At 45.4% G+C, this 21,355-nt stretch overlaps 1 protein-coding gene across 1 annotated transcript in view; it reads right to left on the bottom strand.

Annotated features, from left to right (window-relative positions):
* Positions 1–21,355, bottom strand: part of ca12 (carbonic anhydrase XII) — a 101,394-nt gene that overhangs the window by 34,200 nt on the left and 45,839 nt on the right. The window contains exon 4 of the mRNA XM_046352064.1: positions 12,370–12,512. Coding sequence (XP_046208020.1) covers positions 12,370–12,512 — 143 coding nt within the window. The remainder of the gene's footprint in view (positions 1–12,369; positions 12,513–21,355) is intronic.

The following is a 21,355-nucleotide window of genomic DNA, read 5'->3' as shown; positions in this document are numbered from 1 at the left end:
TAGAGTCCAGTCAGTGTGTGGGTAGAGTCCAGTCAGTGTGTGGGTAGAGTCCAGTCAGTGTGTGGGTAGAGTCCAGTCAGTGTGTGGGTAGAGTCCAGTCAGTGTGTGGGTAGAGTCCAGTCAGTGTGTGGGTAGAGTCCAGTCAGTGTGTGGGTAGAGTCCAGTCAGTGTGTGGGTAGAGTCCAGTCAGTGTGTGGGTAGAGTCCAGTCAGTGTGTGGGTAGAGTCCAGTCAGTGTGTGGGTAGAGTCCAGTCAGTCAGTGTGGGGTAGAGTCCAGTCAGTCAGTGTGTGTGGGTAGAGTCCAGTCAGTGTGTGGGTAGAGTCCAGTCAGTGTGTGGGTAGAGTCCAGTCAGTGTGTGGGTAGAGTCCAGTCAGTGTGTGGGTAGAGTCCAGTCAGTGTGTGGGTAGAGTCCAGTCAGTGTGTGGGTAGAGTCCAGTCAGTGTGTGGGTAGAGTCCAGTCAGTGTGTGGTAGAGTCCAGTCAGTGTGGGTAGAGTCCAGTCAGTGTGTGGGTAGAGTCCAGTCAGTGTGTGGGTAGAGTCCAGTCAGTGTGTGGGTAGAGTCCAGTCAGTGTGGGGTAGAGTCCAGTCAGTGTGTGGGTAGAGTCCAGTCAGTGTGTGGGTAGAGTCCAGTCAGTGTGGGTAGAGTCCAGTCAGTGTGTGGGTAGAGTCCAGTCAGTGTGTGGGTAGAGTCCAGTCAGTGTGTGGGTAGAGTCCAGTCAGTGTGTGGGTAGAGTCCAGTCAGTGTGTGGGTAGAGTCCAGTCAGTGTGTGGGTAGAGTCCAGTCAGTGTGGGTAGAGTCCAGTCAGTGTGTGGGTCAGTGTGTGGGTAGAGTCCAGTCAGTGTGTGGGTAGAGTCCAGTCAGTGTGTGGGTAGAGTCCAGTCAGTGTGTGGGTAGAGTCCAGTCAGTGTGTGGGTAGAGTCCAGTCAGTGTGTGGGTAGAGTCCAGTCAGTGTGGGTAGAGTCCAGTCAGTGTGGGGTAGAGTCCAGTCAGTGTGTGGGTAGAGTCCAGTCAGTGTGTGGGTAGAGTCCAGTCAGTGTGTGGGTAGAGTCCAGTCAGTGTGTGGGTAGAGTCCAGTCAGTGTGTGGGTAGAGTCCAGTCAGTGTGTGGGTAGAGTCCAGTCAGTGTGTGGGTAGAGTCCAGTCAGTGTGTGGGTAGAGTCCAGTCAGTGTGTGGGTAGAGTCCAGTCAGTGTGTGGGTAGAGTCAGTCAGTGTGTGGGTCCAGTCAGTGTGTGGGTAGAGTCCAGTCAGTGTGGGGTAGAGTCCAGTCAGTGTGTGGGTAGAGTCCAGTCAGTGTGTGGGTAGAGTCCAGTCAGTGTGTGGGTAGAGTCCAGTCAGTGTGTGGGTAGAGTCCAGTCAGTGTGTGGGTAGAGTCCAGTCAGTGTGTGGGTAGAGTCCAGTCAGTGTGTGGGTAGAGTCAGTCAGTGTGTGGGTAGAGTCAGTCAGTGTGTGGGTAGAGTCCAGTCAGTGTGGGTAGAGTCCAGTCAGTGTGTGGGTAGAGTCCAGTCAGTGTGTGGGTAGAGTCCAGTCAGTGTGTGGGTAGAGTCCAGTCAGTGTGTGGGTAGAGTCCAGTCAGTGTGTGGGTAGAGTCCAGTCAGTGTGTGGGTAGAGTCCAGTCAGTCAGTGTGTGGGTAGAGTCCAGTCAGTGTGTGTGGGTAGAGTCCAGTCAGTGTGTGGGTAGAGTCCAGTCAGTGTGTGGGTAGAGTCCAGTCAGTGTGTGGGTAGAGTCCAGTCAGTGTGTGGGTAGAGAGTCCAGTCAGTGTGGGGTAGAGTCCAGTCAGTGTGGGTAGAGTCCAGTCAGTGTGGGTAGAGTCCAGTCAGTGTGTGGGTAGAGTCCAGTCAGTGTGTGGGTAGAGTCCAGTCAGTGTGTGGGTAGAGTCCAGTCAGTGTGGGTAGAGTCCAGTCAGTGTGTGGGTAGAGTCCAGTCAGTGTGGGTAGAGTCCAGTCAGTGTGTGGGTAGAGTCCAGTCAGTGTGTGGGTAGAGTCCAGTCAGTGTGTGGGTAGAGTCCAGTCAGTGTGTGGGTAGAGTCCAGTCAGTGTGTGGGTAGAGTCCAGTCAGTGTGTGGGTAGAGTCCAGTCAGTGTGTGGGTAGAGTCCAGTCAGTGTGTGGGTAGAGTCCAGTCAGTGTGTGGGTAGAGTCCAGTCAGTGTGTGGGTAGAGTCCAGTCAGTGTGTGGGTAGAGTCCAGTCAGTGTGTGGGTAGAGTCCAGTCAGTGTGTGGGTAGAGTCCAGTCAGTGTGTGGGTAGAGTCCAGTCAGTGTGTGGGTAGAGTCCAGTCAGTGTGTGGGTAGAGTCCAGTCCAGTCAGTGTGGGTAGAGTCCAGTCAGTGTGTGGGTAGAGTCCAGTCAGTGTGTGGGTAGAGTCCAGTCAGTGTGTGGGTAGAGTCCAGTCAGTGTGTGGGTAGAGTCCAGTCAGTGTGTGGGTAGAGTCCAGTCAGTGTGTGGGTAGAGTCCAGTCAGTGTGTGGGTAGAGTCCAGTCAGTGTGTGGGTAGAGTCCAGTCAGTGTGGGTAGATTCATCTGATTCACATTTGGAGGTCCTACCTCCATTCCCTTATTTCTAATTACATTGCATTTAGACATGACAATGAAAAGCAAACATTTTAAAAATACTTCACAGTGAACCCGCCCATTGCAGTCTCTCATTTTCCACCAAAGATTAACTGAATCATAAAAGAGTTCTACAAGGTTTCTTTGCTTAAGATACTCTGGGTTGACGATGGAAGATGCACTGGAAAGGTTTCATGGTTCTCATCTACAGACATACTGTCATTCATGGTTCTCATCTACAGACATACTGTCATTCATGGTTCTCATCTACAGACATACTGTCATTCATGGTTCTCATCTACAGACATACTGTCATTCATGGTTCTCATCTACAGACATACTGTCATTCATGGTTCTCATCTACAGACATACTGTCATTCATGGTTCTCATCTATAGACATACTGTCATTCATGGTTCTCATCTACAGACATACTGTCATTCATGGTTCTCATCTACAGACATACTGTCATTCATGGTTCTCATCTACAGACATACTGTCATTCATGGTTCTCATCTACAGACATACTGTCATTCATGGTTCTCATCTACAGACATACTGTCATTCATGGTTCTCATCTACAGACATTCTGTCATTCATGGTTCTCATCTACAGACATTCTGTCATTCATGGTTCTCATCTACAGACATACTGTCATTCATGGTTCTCATCTACAGACATACTGTCATTCATGGTTCTCATCTACAGACATACTGTCATTCATGGTTCTCATCTACAGACATTCTGTCATTCATGGTTCTCATCTACAGACATTCTGTCATTTATGGTTCTCATCTATAGACATACTGTCATTTATGGTTCTCATCTATAGACATTCTGTCATTTATGGTTCTCATCTACAGACATTCTGTCATTTATGGTTCTCATTTACATTACATTTACATTTAAGTCATTTAGCAGACGCTCTTATCCAGAGCGACATACAAATTGGTGCATTCACCTTAAGACATCCAGTGGAACAGTCACTTTACAATAGTGCATCTAAATCTTAAAGGGGGGGGTTGAGAGGGATTACTTATCCTATCCTAGGTATTCCTTAAAGAGGTGGGGTTTCAGGTGTCTCCCCGGAAGGTGGTGATTGACTCCGCTGTCCTGGCGTCGTGAGGGAGTTTGTTCCACCATTGGGGGGCCAGAGCAGCGAACAGTTTTGACTGGGCTGACTGGAAAGAATGGATGAAGGTTCTCTGTCTTGAACCACAGAGCTAGATGATACATCTTCTAATAGTTCTCTGTCTTGATCCACAGAGCTAGACGATACATCTTCTAATGGTTCTCTGTCTTGATCCACAGAGCTAGACGATACATCTTCTAATAGTTCTCTGTCTTGATCCACAGAGCTAGACGATACATCTTCTAATAGTTCTCGGTCTTGAACCACAGAGCTAGACGATACATCTTCTAATAGTTCTCTGTCTTGAACCACAGAGCTAGACGATACATCTTCTAATAGTTCTCGGTCTTGAACCACAGAGCTAGACGATACATCTTCTAATAGTTCTCTGTCTTGAACCACAGAGCTAGACGATACATCTTCTAATAGTTCTCTGTCTTGAACCACAGAGCTAGACGATACATCTTCTAATAGTTCTCTGTCTTGAACCACAGAGCTAGACGATACATCTTCTAATAGTTCTCTGTCTTGAACCACAGAGCTAGACGATACATCTTCTAATAGTTCTCTGTCTTGATCCACAGAGCTAGACGATACATCTTCTAATAGTTCTCTGTCTTGATCCACAGAGCTAGACGATACATCTTCTAATAGTTCTCTGTCTTGAACCACAGAGCTAGACGATAAATCTTCTAATAGTTCTCTGTCTTGAACCACAGAGCTAGACGATACATCTTCTAATAGTTCTCGGTCTTAAACCACAGAGCTAGATGATACATCTTCTAATAGTTCTCTGTCTTGAACCACAGAGCTAGACGATACATCTTCTAATAGTTCTCGGTCTTGATCCACAGAGCTAGACGATACATCTTCTAATAGTTCTCTGTCTTGAACCACAGAGCTCGACGATACATCTTCTAATAGTTCTCTGTCTTGAACCACAGAGCTAGACGATACATCTTCTAATAGTTCTCGGTCTTGAACCACAGAGCTAGATGATACATCTTCTAATGCATATTGTTTCTCCCTGTTTACTGTTGATTTAAATTGTAATGTTCTGAGAGTCTAAAACCAGAACGGAGCACAGATTCCTTCACTGGAATCTAGATATAGATAGTGATGATGTCATCCAAACCACACAGACCAGACTCTAACTGAGTGTTCAATTATACTATAAAATGGAAGATGCACAATAAGCTGGTTTTCTAACTGTTGAATGGGGAAAGGGTGTGTTCCTCAAAATGCACAGCTGACTACCACTTGGGCCACTTGATGTTGAGAGAAATAGGACAGAGATTTACAGACAGGCGGTCAGCTCTCTGAAACTCCCTCAGCTGTAGTCTGGACAGAAGGCCAGCGTGAGTGTGTGTGTGTGTGTTGTTGTGAGGGTGTGTGTGTTGTGAGGGTGTGTGTGTGTTGACCCTGTGTTAAGTATATTACTTCAAAGGGCTGTCCTGTGTGTGTGTGTGTGTGTGTGTGTGTGTGTGTGTGTGTGTGTGTGTGTGTGTGTGTGTGTGTGTGTGTGTGTGTGTGTGTGTGTGTGTGTGTGTGTGTGTGTGTGTGTGTGTGTGTGTGTGTGTGTGTGTGTGTGTGTGTGTGTGTGTGTGTGTTGTGAGTGGTGGTGTTAATGGTGGTGTTAATGGCTCCAGTCTCTGTACCAATTAAATGTCAGTAGCTGAAGTCACTGGCTTTCACATAATTAGTCTGAGCCATCAAACTGTCCAGAACGCTGAAGGCCACCTGGTGGTCAACTTTCCAAAGTTCCCCCGCTCCTCTGCAAACTCCACTGGCTTCCAGTCGAAGCCCACATCCACTTCCAGACCATGGTACATGCCTACGGAGCAGCAAGAGGCGTGGCCCTTCCCTACCTGCAGGCTATGCTAAAACCCTACACCCCAACCAGAGCCCTCCGTTCTGCCACCTCTGGTCTCTTGAACCAGAGGTGGCTCCCTCTCAGCCCAGTCTAAGCTCTCATCTATCCTGCCACCCCAATGGTGTAACCATCTTCCCCCTGAAGCTAGGACAGCAGAGTCCATTCCCATCTTCTGAAAACATCTGAAACCTCTTCAACGTGTATCTTAAATAAGATCTCAGTCAGTCTTATCCCCTGTAGGTCTCTACTCCAGCTGTAGGTCTCTACCCCAGCTGTAGGCCTCTACCCCAGCTGTAGGCCTCTACCCCAGCTGTAGGTCTGTCCCCAGCTGTAGGTCTGTCCCAGCTGTAGGTCTGTACCCCAGCTGTAGGTCTCTACCCTAGCTGTAGGTCTGTCCCAGCTGTAGGTCTGTCCCAGCTGTAGGCCTCTACCCCAGCTGTAGGTCTGTCCCAGCTGTAGGTCTGTCCCAGCTGTAGGTCTCTACCCCAGCTGTAGGTCTGTCCCAGCTGTAGGTCTCTGTCCCAGCTGTAGGTCTCTACCCCAGCTGTAGGTCTGTCCCAGCTGTAGGTCTCTACCCCAGCTGTAGGTCTGTACCAGCTGTAGGTCTCTGTCCCAGCTGTAGGTCTGTCCCAGCTGTAGGTCTCTACCCCAGCTGTAGGTCTGTCCCAGCTGTAGGTCTCTACCCCAGCTGTAGGTCTCTACCCCAGCTGTAGGTCTCTACCCCAGCTGTAGGTCTCTACCCCAGCTGTAGGTCTCTACCCCAGCTGTAGGTCTCTCCCAGCTGTAGGTCTCTACCCCAGCTGTAGGTCTGTCCCAGCTGTAGGTCTCTACCCCAGCTGTAGGTCTGTCCCAGCTGTAGGTCTCTACCCCTGCTGTAGGTCTCTACCCCAGCTGTAGGTCTGTACCAGCTGTAGGTCTCTGTCCCAGCTGTAGGTCTGTCCCAGCTGTAGGTCTCTACCCCAGCTGTAGGTCTCTACCCCAGCTGTAGGTCTCTACCCCAGCTGTAGGTCTGTCCCAGCTGTAGGTCTCTACCCCTGCTGTAGGTCTCTACCCCAGCTGTAGGTCTGTACCAGCTGTAGGTCTCTGTCCCAGCTGTAGGTCTGTCCCAGCTGTAGGTCTCTACCCCAGCTGTAGGTCTCTACCCTAGCTGTAGGTCTCTACCCCAGCTGTAGGTCTCTACCCCAGCTGTAGGTCTGTCCCAGCTGTAGGTCTCTACCCCAGCTGTAGGTAACAGTGTGTTAGTGTGTAACAGTGTGTTAGTGTGTAATAGTGTGTTAGTGTGTAACAGTGTGTTAGTGTGTAACAGTGTGTACCAGTGTGTACCAGAGTGTTAGTGTGTAACAGTGTGTACCAGTGTGTACCAGTGTGTTAGTGTGTACCAGTGTGTACCAGTGTGTACCAGTGTGTACCAGTGTGTTAGTGTGTACCAGTGTGTACCAGTGTGTTAGTGTGTACCAGTGTATAACAGTGTGTACCAGTGTGTACCAGTGTGTACCAGTGTGTTAGTGTGTACCAGTGTGTACCAGTGTGTACCAGTGTGTACCAGTGTGTTAGTGTGTACCAGTGTGTACCAGTGTGTTAGTGTGTACCAGTGTGTACCAGTGTGTACCAGTGTGTTAGTGTGTACCAGTGTGTACCAGTGTGTACCAGTGTGTTAGTGTGTTAGTGTGTACCAGTGTGTACCAGTGTGTACCAGTGTGTACCAGTGTGTACCAGTGTGTACCAGTGTGTTAGTGTGTACCAGTGTGTTAGTGTGTACCAGTGTGTACCAGTGTGTACCAGTGTGTAACAGTGTGTACCAGTGTGTACCAGTGTGTACCAGTGTGTACCAGTGTGTACCAGTGTGTACCAGTGTGTTAGTGTGTACCAGTGTGTACCAGTGTGTACCAGTGTGTACCAGTGTGTACCAGTGTGTAACAGTGTGTTAGTGTGTACCAGTGTATAACAGTGTGTTAGTGTATAACAGTGTGTTAGTGTATAACAGTGTGTACCAGTGTGTACCAGTGTATTAGTGTATAACAGTGTGTACCAGTGTGTACCAGTGTGTTAGTGTGTACCAGTGTGTAACAGTGTATTAGTGTATAACAGTGTGTACCAGTGTGTACCAGTGTATTAGTGTATAACAGTGTGTACCAGTGTGTACCAGTGTGTTAGTGTGTACCAGTGTGTAACAGTGTATTAGTGTATAACAGTGTGTACCAGTGTGTACCAGTGTATTAGTGTATAACAGTGTGTACCAGTGTGTACCAGTGTGTTAGTGTGTACCAGTGTGTAACAGTGTATTAGTGTATAACAGTGTGTACCAGTGTGTACCAGTGTATTAGTGTATAACAGTGTGTACCACTGTGTACCAGTGTGTTAGTGTGTACCAGTGTGTACCAGTGTGTTAGTGTATAACAGTGTGTAACAGTGTGTACCAGTGTGTACCAGTGTGTAACAGTGTGTTAGTGTGTACCAGTGTGTTAGTGTATAACAGTGTGTACCAGTGTGTAACAGTGTGTACCAGTGTGTTAGTGTATAACAGTGTGTACCAGTGTGTAACAGTGTGTACCAGTGTGTACCAGTGTGTTAGTGTGTACCAGTGTGTACCAGTGTGTTAGTGTGTACCAGTGTGTTAGTGTATAACAGTGTGTACCAGTGTGTACCAGTGTGTTAGTGTATAACAGTGTGTAACAGTGTGTACCAGTGTGTAACAGTGTGTTAGTGTGTAACAGTGTGTTAGTGTATAACAGTGTGTACCAGTGTGTACCAGTGTGTACCAGTGTGTAACAGTGTGTACCAGTGTGTTAGTGTATAACAGTGTGTAACAGTGTGTAACAGTGTGTAACAGTGTGTTAGTGTGTACCAGTGTGTAACAGTGTGTAACAGTGTGTACCAGTGTGTTAGTGTATAACAGTGTGTACCAGTGTGTTAGTGTATAACAGTGTGTAACAGTGTGTACCAGTGTGTAACAGTGTGTTAGTGTGTAACAGTGTGTTAGTGTATAACAGTGTGTACCAGTGTGTACCAGTGTGTACCAGTGTGTACCAGTGTGTTAGTGTATAACAGTGTGTACCAGTGTGTACCAGTGTGTACCAGTGTGTACCAGTGTGTTAGTGTGTACCAGTGTGTACCAGTGTGTTAGTGTGTACCAGTGTGTTAGTGTATAACAGTGTGTACCAGTGTGTACCAGTGTGTTAGTGTGTACCAGTGTGTACCAGTGTGTTAGTGTATAACAGTGTGTACCAGTGTGTACCAGTGTGTAACAGTGTGTTAGTGTATAACAGTGTGTACCAGTGTGTACCAGTGTGTAACAGTGTGTTAGTGTATAACAGTGTGTACCAGTGTGTTAGTGTATAACAGTGTGTTAGTGTATAACAGTGTGTACCAGTGTGTTAGTGTATAACAGTGTGTAACAGTGTGTACCAGTGTGTAACAGTGTGTTAGTGTGTAACAGTGTGTTAGTGTATAACAGTGTGTACCAGTGTGTACCAGTGTGTTAGTGTGTAACAGTGTGTTAGTGTATAACAGTGTGTACCAGTGTGTACCAGTGTGTACCAGTGTGTTAGTGTATAACAGTGTGTACCAGTGTGTACCAGTGTGTAACAGTGTGTTAGTGTATAACAGTGTGTACCAGTGTGTACCAGTGTGTAACAGTGTGTTAGTGTATAACAGTGTGTACCAGTGTGTAACAGTGTGTTAGTGTATAACAGTGTGTACCAGTGTGTTAGTGTATAACAGTGTGTTAGTGTATAACAGTGTGTAACAGTGTGTACCAGTGTGTAACAGTGTGTTAGTGTGTAACAGTGTGTTAGTGTATAACAGTGTGTACCAGTGTGTACCAGTGTGTACCAGTGTGTACCAGTGTGTTAGTGTATAACAGTGTGTACCAGTGTGTACCAGTGTGTACCAGTGTGTACCAGTGTGTTAGTGTGTACCAGTGTGTACCAGTGTGTTAGTGTGTACCAGTGTGTTAGTGTATAACAGTGTGTACCAGTGTGTACCAGTGTGTTAGTGTGTACCAGTGTGTACCAGTGTGTTAGTGTATAACAGTGTGTACCAGTGTGTACCAGTGTGTAACAGTGTGTTAGTGTATAACAGTGTGTACCAGTGTGTACCAGTGTGTAACAGTGTGTTAGTGTATAACAGTGTGTACCAGTGTGTTAGTGTATAACAGTGTGTTAGTGTATAACAGTGTGTACCAGTGTGTTAGTGTATAACAGTGTGTAACAGTGTGTGCCAGTGTGTAACAGTGTGTTAGTGTGTAACAGTGTGTTAGTGTATAACAGTGTGTACCAGTGTGTACCAGTGTGTTAGTGTGTAACAGTGTGTTAGTGTATAACAGTGTGTACCAGTGTGTACCAGTGTGTACCAGTGTGTTAGTGTATAACAGTGTGTACCAGTGTGTACCAGTGTGTAACAGTGTGTTAGTGTATAACAGTGTGTACCAGTGTGTACCAGTGTGTAACAGTGTGTTAGTGTATAACAGTGTGTACCAGTGTGTAACAGTGTGTTAGTGTATAACAGTGTGTACCAGTGTGTTAGTGTATAACAGTGTGTTAGTGTATAACAGTGTGTAACAGTGTGTACCAGTGTGTAACAGTGTGTTAGTGTGTAACAGTGTGTTAGTGTATAACAGTGTGTACCAGTGTGTACCAGTGTGTACCAGTGTGTACCAGTGTATTAGTGTATAACAGTGTGTAACAGTGTGTTAGTGTGTAACAGTGTACCAGTGTGTAACAGTGTGTTAGTGTGTAACAGTGTGTTAGTGTATAACAGTGTGTAACAGTGTGTACCAGTGTGTAACAGTGTGTTAGTGTGTACCAGTGTGTTAGTGTATAACAGTGTGTACCAGTGTGTTAGTGTATAACAGTGTGTACCAGTGTGTACCAGTGTGTAACAGTGTGTTAGTGTGTACCAGTGTGTACCAGTGTGTACCAGTGTGTTAGTGTGTACCAGTGTGTACCAGTGTGTACCAGTGTGTACCAGTGTGTACCAGTGTGTACCAGTGTGTTAGTGTATAACAGTGTGTTAGTGTGTACCAGTGTGTACCAGTGTGTACCAGTGTGTACCAGTGTGTTAGTGTGTACCAGTGTGTACCAGTGTGTTAGTGTGTAACAGTGTGTACCAGTGTGTTAGTGTGTACCAGTGTGTACCAGTGTGTTAGTGTGTACCAGTGTGTTAGTGTGTACCAGTGTGTACCAGTGTGTACCAGTGTATTAGTGTATAACAGTGTGTACCAGTGTGTACCAGTGTGTAACAGTGTATTAGTGTATAACAGTGTGTTAGTGTATAACAGTGTGTTAGTGTATAACAGTGTGTAACAGTGTGTTAGTGTATAACAGTGTGTTAGTGTGTACCAGTGTGTACCAGTGTATTAGTGTATAACAGTGTGTACCAGTGTGTACCAGTGTATAACAGTGTGTTAGTGTATAACAGTGTGTTAGTGTATAACAGTGTGTACCAGTGTGTACCAGTGTATAACAGTGTGTTAGTGTATACCAGTGTATTAGTGTATAACAGTGTGTACCAGTGTGTACCAGTGTGTACCAGTGTATTAGTGTATAACAGTGTGTACCAGTGTGTACCAGTGTGTACCAGTGTATTAGTGTATAACAGTGTGTACCAGTGTGTACCAGTGTGTACCAGTGTATTAGTGTATAACAGTGTGTACCAGTGTGTACCAGTGTGTACCAGTGTATTAGTGTATAACAGTGTGCACCAGTGTGTACCAGTGTATTAGTGTATAACAGTGTGTACCAGTGTGTACCAGTGTGTAACAGTGTATTAGTGTATAACAGTGTGTTAGTGTATAACAGTGTGTTAGTGTATAACAGTGTGTATTAGTGTGTACCAGTATGTTAGTGTATAACAGTGTGTTAGTGTATAACAGTGTATTAGTGTATAACAGTGTGTACCAGTGTGTTAGTGTATAACAGTGTGTTAGTGTATAACAGTGTATTAGTGTATAACAGTGTGTTAGTGTATAACAGTGTGTATTAGTGTGTACCAGTGTGTTAGTGTGTACCAGTGTATTAGTGTATAACAGTGTGTACCAGTGTGTTAGTGTATAACAGTGTATTAGTGTATAACAGTGTGTATTAGTGTGTACCAGTGTGTTAGTGTATAACAGTGTATTAGTGTATAACAGTGTGTTAGTGTATAACAGTGTGTTAGTGTATAACAGTGTGTATTAGTGTGTACCAGTATGTTAGTGTATAACAGTGTGTTAGTGTATAACAGTGTGTTAGTGTGTAACAGTGTGTTAGTGTGTACCAGTGTGTACCAGTGTGTAACAGTGTGTAACAGTGTGTAACAGTGTGTTAGTGTGTAACAGTGTGTTAGTGTATAACAGTGTGATAGTGTATAACAGTGTGTTAGTGTATAACAGTGTGTACCAGTGTGTACCAGTGTGTAACAGTGTGTTAGTGTGTAACAGTGTGTTAGTGTATAACAGTGTGTACCAGTGTGTACCAGTGTGTAACAGTGTGTTAGTGTGTAACAGTGTGTTAGTGTATAACAGTGTGTTAGTGTGTAACAGTGTGTTAGTGTGTACCAGTGTGTACCAGTGTATTAGTGTATAACAGTGTGTACCAGTGTATAACAGTGTGTTAGTGTATAACAGTGTGTTAGTGTATAACAGTGTGTTAGTGTATAACAGTGTGTACCAGTGTGTACCAGTGTATTAGTGTGTACCAGTGTATTAGTGTATAACAGTGTGTTAGTGTGTACCAGTGTGTACCAGTGTGTTAGTGTATAACAGTGTGTACCAGTGTGTTAGTGTGTACCAGTGTGTTAGTGTATAACAGTGTGTTAGTGTATAACAGTGTGTTAGGTTACCTCGGCAGCAAACTGTCTGCCGTTGACGGTGTGTTCTGATCCGACAGGCAGGTGTTCTGAGCCCCAGTGGAAGTGGAGTTGAGCAGCAGTGTAACGGTGAGGCAGGCTGGACAGATACATCCTCCTGGGTAGGGACAGCTGAACTGGAGAGAGAGAGAGACATTAACTCTCTTTAGAGATGTACTCTAGAGACAGCTGAACTGGAGAGAGAGACATTAACTCTCTTTAGAGATTAACTCTAGGGACAGCTGAACTGGAGAGAGAGAGAGACATTAACTCTCTTTACTCTCTCTAGAGACAGCTGAACTGGAGAGAGAGAGAGACATTAACTCTCTTTAGACTCTCTAGGGACAGCTGAACTGGAGAGAGAGAGAGACATTAACTCTCTTTAGAGATTAACTCTAGGGACAGCTGAACTGGAGAGAGAGAGAGACATTAACTCTCTTTAGACTCTCTAGGGACAGCTGAACTGGAGAGAGAGAGAGACATTAACTCTCTTTAGACTCTCTAGGGACAGCTGAACTGGAGAGAGAGAGAGACATTAACTCTCTTTAGAGATGTACTCTAGAGACAGCTGAACTGGAGAGAGAGAGAGACATTAACTCTCTTTACTCTCTCTAGAGACAGCTGAACTGGAGAGAGAGAGAGACATTAACTCTCTTTAGACGCTCTAGGGACAGCTGAACTGGAGAGAGAGAGAGACATTAACTCTCTTTACTCTCTCTAGGGACAGCTGAACTGGAGAGAGAGAGAGACATTAACTCTCTTTAGAGATGTACTCTAGAGACAGCTGAACTGGAGAGAGAGAGAGACATTAACTCTCTTTACTCTCTCTAGAGACAGCTGAACTGGAGAGAGAGAGAGACATTAACTCTCTTTAGACGCTCTAGGGACAGCTGAACTGGAGAGAGAGAGAGACATTAACTCTCTTTACTCTCTCTAGGGACAGCTGGACTGGAGAGAGAGAGAGACATTAACTCTCTTTAGAGATTAACTCTAGAGACAGCTGAACTGGAGAGAGAGAGAAACATTAACTCTCTTTAGAGATGAACTCTAGAGACAGCTGAACTGGAGAGAGAGAGAGACATTAACTCTCTTTAGAGATGAACTCTAGAGACAGCTGAACTGGAGAGAGAGAGAGACATTAACTCTCTTTAGAGATTAACTCTAGAGACAGCTGAACTGGAGAGAGAGAGAGACATTAACTCTCTTTAGAGATGTACTCTAGAGACAGCTGAACTGGAGAGAGAGAGAGACATTAACTCTCTTTACTCTCTCTAGAGACAGCTGAACTGTAGAGAGAGAGAGACATTAACTCTCTTTAGAGATTAACTCTAGAGACAGCTGAACTGGAGAGAGAGAGAGACATTAACTCTCTTTAGACTCTCTAGGGACAGCTGAACTGGAGAGAGAGAGAGACATTAACTCTCTTTAGAGATGTACTCTAGAGACAGCTGAACTGGAGAGAGAGAGAGACATTAACTCTCTTTACTCTCTCTAGAGACAGCTGAACTGGAGAGAGAGAGAGACATTAACTCTCTTTAGACGCTCTAGGGACAGCTGAACTGGAGAGAGAGAGAGACATTAACTCTCTTTACTCTCTCTAGGGACAGCTGAACTGGAGAGAGAGAGAGACATTAACTCTCTTTAGAGATTAACTCTAGAGACAGCTGAACTGGAGAAAGAGAGAGACATTAACTCTCTTTAGAGATTAACTCTAGAGACAGCTGAACTGGAGAGAGAGACATTAACTCTCTTTAGAGATGAACTCTAGAGACAGCTGAACTGGAGAGAGAGAGAGAGAGAGAGACATTAACTCTCTTTAGAGATGTACTCTAGAGACAGCTGAACTGGAGAGAGAGAGAGAGACATTAACTCTCTTTAGACTCTCTAGAGACAGCTGAACTGGAGAGAGAGAGAGACATTAACTCTCTAGACTCTCTAGGGACAGCTGAACTGGAGAGAGAGAGAGACATTAACTCTCTTTAGACTCTCTAGGGACAGCTGAACTGGAGAGAGAGAGAGAGAGACATTAACTCTCTTTAGAGATTAACTCTAGAGACAGCTGAACTGGAGAGAGAGAGAGAGACATTAACTCTCTTTAGAGATGAACTCTAGAGACAGCTGAACTGGAGAGAGAGAGAGACATTAACTCTCTTTAGAGATGAACTCTAGAGACAGCTGAACTGGAGAGAGAGAGAGACATTAACTCTCTTTAGAGATTAACTCTAGAGACAGCTGAACTGGAGAGAGAGAGAGACATTAACTCTCTTTAGAGATGTACTCTAGAGACAGCTGAACTGGAGAGAGAGAGAGACATTAACTCTCTTTACTCTCTCTAGAGACAGCTGAACTGTAGAGAGAGAGAGACATTAACTCTCTTTAGAGATTAACTCTAGAGACAGCTGAACTGGAGAGCGAGAGAGACATTAACTCTCTTTAGACTCTCTAGGGACAGCTGAACTGGAGAGAGAGAGAGACATTAACTCTCTTTAGAGATGTACTCTAGAGACAGCTGAACTGGAGAGAGAGAGAGACATTAACTCTCTTTACTCTCTCTAGAGACAGCTGAACTGGAGAGAGAGAGAGACATTAACTCTCTTTAGACGCTCTAGGGACAGCTGAACTGGAGAGAGAGAGAGACATTAACTCTCTTTACTCTCTCTAGGGACAGCTGAACTGGAGAGAGAGAGAGACATTAACTCTCTTTAGAGATTAACTCTAGAGACAGCTGAACTGGAGAGAGAGAGAGACATTAACTCTCTTTAGAGATTAACTCTAGAGACAGCTGAACTGGAGAGAGAGAGAGACATTAACTCTCTTTAGAGATTAACTCTAGAGACAGCTGAACTGGAGAGAGAGAGAGAGAGAGAGAGACATTAACTCTCTTTAGAGATGTACTCTAGAGACAGCTGAACTGGAGAGAGAGAGAGAGACATTAACTCTCTTTAGACTCTCTAGAGACAGCTGAACTGGAGAGAGAGAGAGACATTAACTCTCTAGACTCTCTAGGGACAGCTGAACTGGAGAGAGAGAGAGACATTAACTCTCTTTAGACTCTCTAGGGACAGCTGAACTGGAGAGAGAGAGAGACATTAACTCTCTTTAGAGATTAACTCTAGAGACAGCTGAACTGGAGAGAGAGCGAGAGAGACATTAACTCTCTTTAGACTCTCTAGGGACAGCTATACATTCACGCCTTTAGACCATTCAATCCCAACCTTTTCCTTTACAGGGAGCGTTTGAGATCCACAACCTGTACATTGCACCGTAAACCTGAGGCAGCTACGCCAGAGGCAGAGATGTAAACATGCCCGAGAACACTAACACATCTTTCAGCAGCATATCTCATCCAAGTTTAAGTGACTTTTTAAAAGTCAAGAGTCAGCTGGAGATGTCTGAATCCCTGACTAAAGATGCAGAGCAACCTGTTCTCTGCTGTCAAACGTTCGTCTGATAATTAGCTTGGTGAAGGATGATGATGATGTAACAATGTCTCCGGCTGTGTTGGTCGTCAGGACAACAAGACATCGCATTACACTGACCGTCAGTGACATCGGAGTTGTTTAAAGGCTAATCGGCCTAATCCTAAATGCCACCCTATTTACTATGTAGGTATGGAATAGCACTATGCAGGCATGGAATGGCACTATGTAGGCATGGGATGGCACTACGTAGGCATGGAATGGCACTATGTAGGCATGTAATAACACTATGTAGGCATGGAATGGCACTATGTAGGCATGGAATGGCACTATGTAGGCATGGAATGGCACTATGTAGGCATGGAATGGCACTATGTAGGCATGGAATGGCACTATGTAGGCATGGAATGGCACTATGTAGGCATGGAATGGCACTATGTAGGCATGGAATGGCACTATGTAGGCATGGAATGGCACTATGTAGGCATGGAATGGCACTATGTAGGCATGGGATGGCACTATGTAGGCATGTAATAACACTATGTAGGCATGTAATAACACTATGTAGGCATGGAATGGCACTATGTAGGCATGGAATGGCACTATGTAGGCATGGAATGGCACTATGTAGGCATGGAATGGCACTATGTAGGCATGGAATGGCACTATGTAGGCATGGAATGGCACTATGTAGGCATGGAATGGCACTACGTAGGCATGGAATGGCACTAAGTAGGAATGGAATGGCACTATGTAGGCATGGAATAGCACTATGTAGGCATGGAATAGCACTATGTAGGCATGTAATAACACTATGTAGGCATGGGATGGCACTATGTAGGCATGGGATGGCACTATGTAGGCATGGAATACCACTATGTAGGTATGGAATAACACTATGTAGGCATGTAACAGCACTATGTAGGCATGGAATAACACTATGTAGGCATGGGATGGCACTATGTAGGAGGTAGGGTGTCATTAGAGATATTTTTACCTACCTCCTCATGCCTTTTCCACACACTGTATATAGACTTTCTTTTCTTCTACTGTGTCATTGACTTGTTAATTGTTTACTCCAAGTGTAACTCTGTGTTGTTGTTTGTGTCGCACTGCTATGCTTTATCTTGGCCAGGTCACAGTTGTAAATGAGAACTTGTTCTCAACTGGCCTACCTGGTTAAATAAAGGTGAAATAAAATACAATTAAAATAAATAGCTCCACTATATAGGAGATAGGGTGTCATTAGAGATACAGCTCCACTATATAGGAGATAGGGTGTCATTAGAGATATTTTTATTTATTTATTTATTTTACCTTTATTTAACCAGGTAGGCAAGTTGAGAACAAGTTCTCATTTACAATTGCGACCTGGCCAAGATAAAGCAAAGCAGTTCGACAGATACAACGACACAGAGTTACACATGGAGTAAAACAAACATACAGTCAATAATACAGTATAAACAAGTCTATATACAATGTGAGCAATGAGGTGAGAAGGGAGGTAAAGGCAAAAAAGGCCATGGTGGCAAAGTAAATACAATATAGCAAGTAAAACACTGGAATGGTAGTTTTGCAATGGAAGAATGTGTAAAGTAGAAATAAAAATAATGGGGTGCAAAGGAGCAAAATAAATAAATAAATTAAATACAGTTGGGAAAGAGGTAGTTGTTTGGGCTAAATTATACGTGGGCTATGTACAGGTGCAGTAATCTGTAAGATGCTCTGACAGTTGGTGCTTAAAGCTAGTGAGGGAGATAAGTGTTTCCAGTTTCAGAGATTTTTGTAGTTCGTTCCAGTCATTGGCAGCAGAGAACTGGAAGGAGAGGCGGCCGAAGAAAGAATTGGTTTTAGGGGTAACTAGTGATATATACCTGCTGGAGCGTGTGCTACAGGTGGGAGATGCTATGGTGACCAGCGAGCTGAGATAAGGGGGGACTTTACCTAGCAGGGTCTTGTAGATGACATGGAGCCAGTGGGTTTGGCGACGAGTATGAAGCGAGGGCCAGCCAACGAGAGCGTACAGGTCGCAATGGTGGGTAGTATATGGGGCTTTGGTGACAAAACGGATTGCACTGTGATAGACTGCATCCAATTTGTTGAGTAGGGTATTGGAGGCTATTTTGTAAATGACATCGCCAAAGTCGAGGATTGGTAGGATGGTCTGTTTTACAAGGGTATGTTTGGCAGCATGAGTGAAGGATGCTTTGTTGCGAAATAGGAAGCCAATTCTAGATTTAACTTTGGATTGGAGATGTTTGATATGGGTCTGGAAGGAGAGTTTACAGTCTAACCAGACACCTAAGTATTTGTAGTTGTCCACGTATTCTAAGTCAGTGCCGTCCAGAGTAGTGATGTTGGACAGGCGGGTAGGTGCAGGTCGCGATCGGTTGATGAGCATGCATTTTGTTTTACTTGTATTTAAGAGCAATTGGAGGCCACGGAAGGAGAGTTGTATGGCATTGAAGCTTGCCTGGAGGGTTGTTAACACAGTGTCCAAAGAAGGGCCGGAAGTATACAAAATGGTGTCGTTTGCGTAGAGTTGGATCAGAGACTCACCAGCAGCACAGCAAGAGCGACCTCATTTATGTATACAGAGAAGAGAGTCGGTCCAAGAATTGAACCCTGTGGCACCCCCCGGACACCCCCCGGACAGCAGACCCTCCGATTTGACACACTGAACTCTATCAGAGAAGTAGTTGGTGAACCAGGCGAGGCAATCATTTGAGAAACCAAGGCTGTCGAGTCTGCCGATGAGGATGCGGTGATTGACAGAGTCGAAAGCCTTGGCCAGATCAATGAATACGGCTGCACAGTAATGTTTCTTATCGATGGCGGTTAAGATATCGTTTAGGACCTTGAGCGTGGCTGAGGTGCACCCATGACCAGCTCTGAAACCAGATTGCATAGCAGAGAAGGTATGGTGAGATTCGAAATGGTCGGTAATCTGTTTGTTGACTTGGCTTTCGAAGATCTTAGAAAGGCATAGTAGGATAGATATAGGTCTGTAGCAGTTTGGGTCAAGAGTGTCCCCCCCTTTGAAGAGGGGGATGACCGCAGCTGCTTTCCAATCTTTGTGAATCTCAGACGACACGAAAGAGAGGTTGAACAGGCTAGTAATAGGGGTGGCAACAATTTTGGCAGATAATTTTTGAAATAAAGGGTCCAGATTGTCTAGCCCGGCTGATTTGTAGGGGTCCAGATTTTGCAGCTATTTCAGAACATCAGCTGAATGGATTTGGGAGAAGGAGAAATGGGGAAGGCTTGGGCGAGTTGCTGTTGGGGGTGCAGTGCTGTTGACCGGGGTAGGAGTAGCCAGGTGGAAAGCATGGCCAGCCGTAGAGAAATGCTTATTGAAATTCTCAATTATGGTGGTATCAGTGGTGACAGTGTTTCCTAGCCTCAGAGCAGTGGGCAGCTGGGTGGAGGTGCTCTTATTCTCCATGGACTTTACAGTGTTTCCTAGCCTCAGAGCAGTGGGCAGCTGGGTGGAGGTGCTCTTATTCTCCATGGACTTTACAGTGTTTCCTAGCCTCAGTGCAGTGGGCAGCTGGGAGGAGGTGCTCTTATTCTCCATGGACTTTACAGTGTTTCCTAGCCTCAGAGCAGTGGGCAGCTGGGAGGAGGTGCTCTTATTCTCCATGGACTTTACAGTGTTTCCTAGCCTCAGAGCAGTGGGCAGCTGGGAGGAGGTGCTCTTATTCTCCATGGACTTTACAGTGTTTCCTAGCCTCAGAGCTGTGGGCAGCTGGGAGGAGGTGCTCTTATTCTCCATGGACTTTACAGTGTTTCCTAGCCTCAGAGCAGTGGGCAGCTGGGAGGAGGTGTTCTTATTCTCCGTGGACTTTACAGTGTCCCAGAACTTTTTTGAGTTAGTGTTGCAGGAAGCAAATTTCTGCTTGAAAAAGCTAGCCTTGGCTTTTCTAACTGCCTGTGTATAATGGTTTCTAGCTTCCCTGAACAGCTGCATATCACGGGGGCTGTTCGATGCTAATGCAGAACGCCATAGGATGTTTTTGTGTTGGTTAAGGGCAGTCAGGTCTGGGGAGAACCAAGGGCTATATCTTGACTTCCGGCGCCGACTGAGATGGCCGCCTCGCTTCGCGTTCCTAGGAAACTATGCAGTTTTTTGTTTTTTTACGTGTTATTTACATTTACATTTACATTTAAGTCATTTAGCAGACGCTCTTATCCAGAGCGACTTACAAATTCTTACATTAGTACCCCAGGTCATCTTAGGTTTCATTACATACAGTCGAGAAGAACTACTGAATATAAGATCAGCGTCAACTCACCATCAGTACGACCAAGAATATGTTTTCCGCGACGCGGATCCTGTGTTCTGCCTTACAAACAGGTCAACGGAATGGATCACATGCAGCGACCCAAGGAAACGACTCCGAAAAAGAGGGAAACGCGGCGGTGTTCTGGTCAGACTCCGAAAAAGGGCACATCGCGCACCACTTCCCAGTATTCTTCTTGCCAATGTCCAGTCTCTCGACAACAAGGTTGATGAAATCCGAGCAAGGGTGGCATTCCAGAGGGACATCAGAGACTGCAACGTTCTTTGCTTTACGGAGACATGGCTTACTGGGAAAACGCTATCCAGGGCGGTGCAGCCAACGGGTTTCTCCACGCATCGCGCCGACAGAAACAAACATCTCTCTGGTAAGAAGAGTGGCGGGGGCGTATGCCTCATGACTAACGGGACATGGTGTGATGAAGGAAACATACAGGAACTCAAATCCTTCTGTTCACCTGATTTAGAATTCCTCACAATCAAATGTAGACCGCATTATCTTCCAAGAGAATTCTCTTCGATTATAATCACAGCCGTATATATCCCCCCCCCCAAGCAGACACATCGATGGCTCTGAACGAACTTTATTTAACTCTTTGCAAACTGGAAAACATTTATCCGGAGGCTGCATTCATTGTAGCTGGGGATTTTAACAAAGCCAATCTGAAAACAAGACTCCCTAAATTTTATCAGCATATCGATTGCGCAACCAGGGGTGGTAAAACCTTGGATCATTGTTACTCTAACTTCCGCGACGCATATAAGGCCCTGCCCCGCCCCCCTTTCGGAAAAGCTGACCACGACTCCATTTTGCTGATCCCTGCCTACAGGCAGAAATTAAAACAAGAGGCTCCCACGCTGAGGTCTGTCCAACGCTGGTCAGACCAAGCTGACTCTACACTCCAAGACTGCTTCCATCACGTGGACTGGGACATGTTTCGTATTGCGTCAGATGGGAATATTGACGAATACGCTGATTCGGTGTGCGAGTTCATTAGAACGTGCGTCGAAGATGTCGTTCCCATAGCAACGATAAAAACATTCCCTAACCAGAAACCGTGGATTGATGGCAGCATTCGCGTGAAACTGAAAGCGCGAACCACTGCTTTTAATCAGGGCAAGGTGTCTGGCAACATGACTGAATACAAACAGTGCAGCTATTCCCTCCGTAAGGCTATCAAACAAGCTAAGCGTCAGTACAGAGACAAAGTGGAATCTCAATTCAATGGCTCAGACACAAGAGGCATGTGGCAGGGTCTAC

Source organism: Oncorhynchus gorbuscha, linkage group LG06 (assembly GCF_021184085.1).
Source record: "Oncorhynchus gorbuscha isolate QuinsamMale2020 ecotype Even-year linkage group LG06, OgorEven_v1.0, whole genome shotgun sequence".
Lineage (NCBI taxonomy): Eukaryota > Metazoa > Chordata > Actinopteri > Salmoniformes > Salmonidae > Oncorhynchus > Oncorhynchus gorbuscha.
The sequence above is the reverse complement of the archived record's forward strand: the minus strand, read 5'-3'. Positions and strand labels throughout refer to the sequence as shown.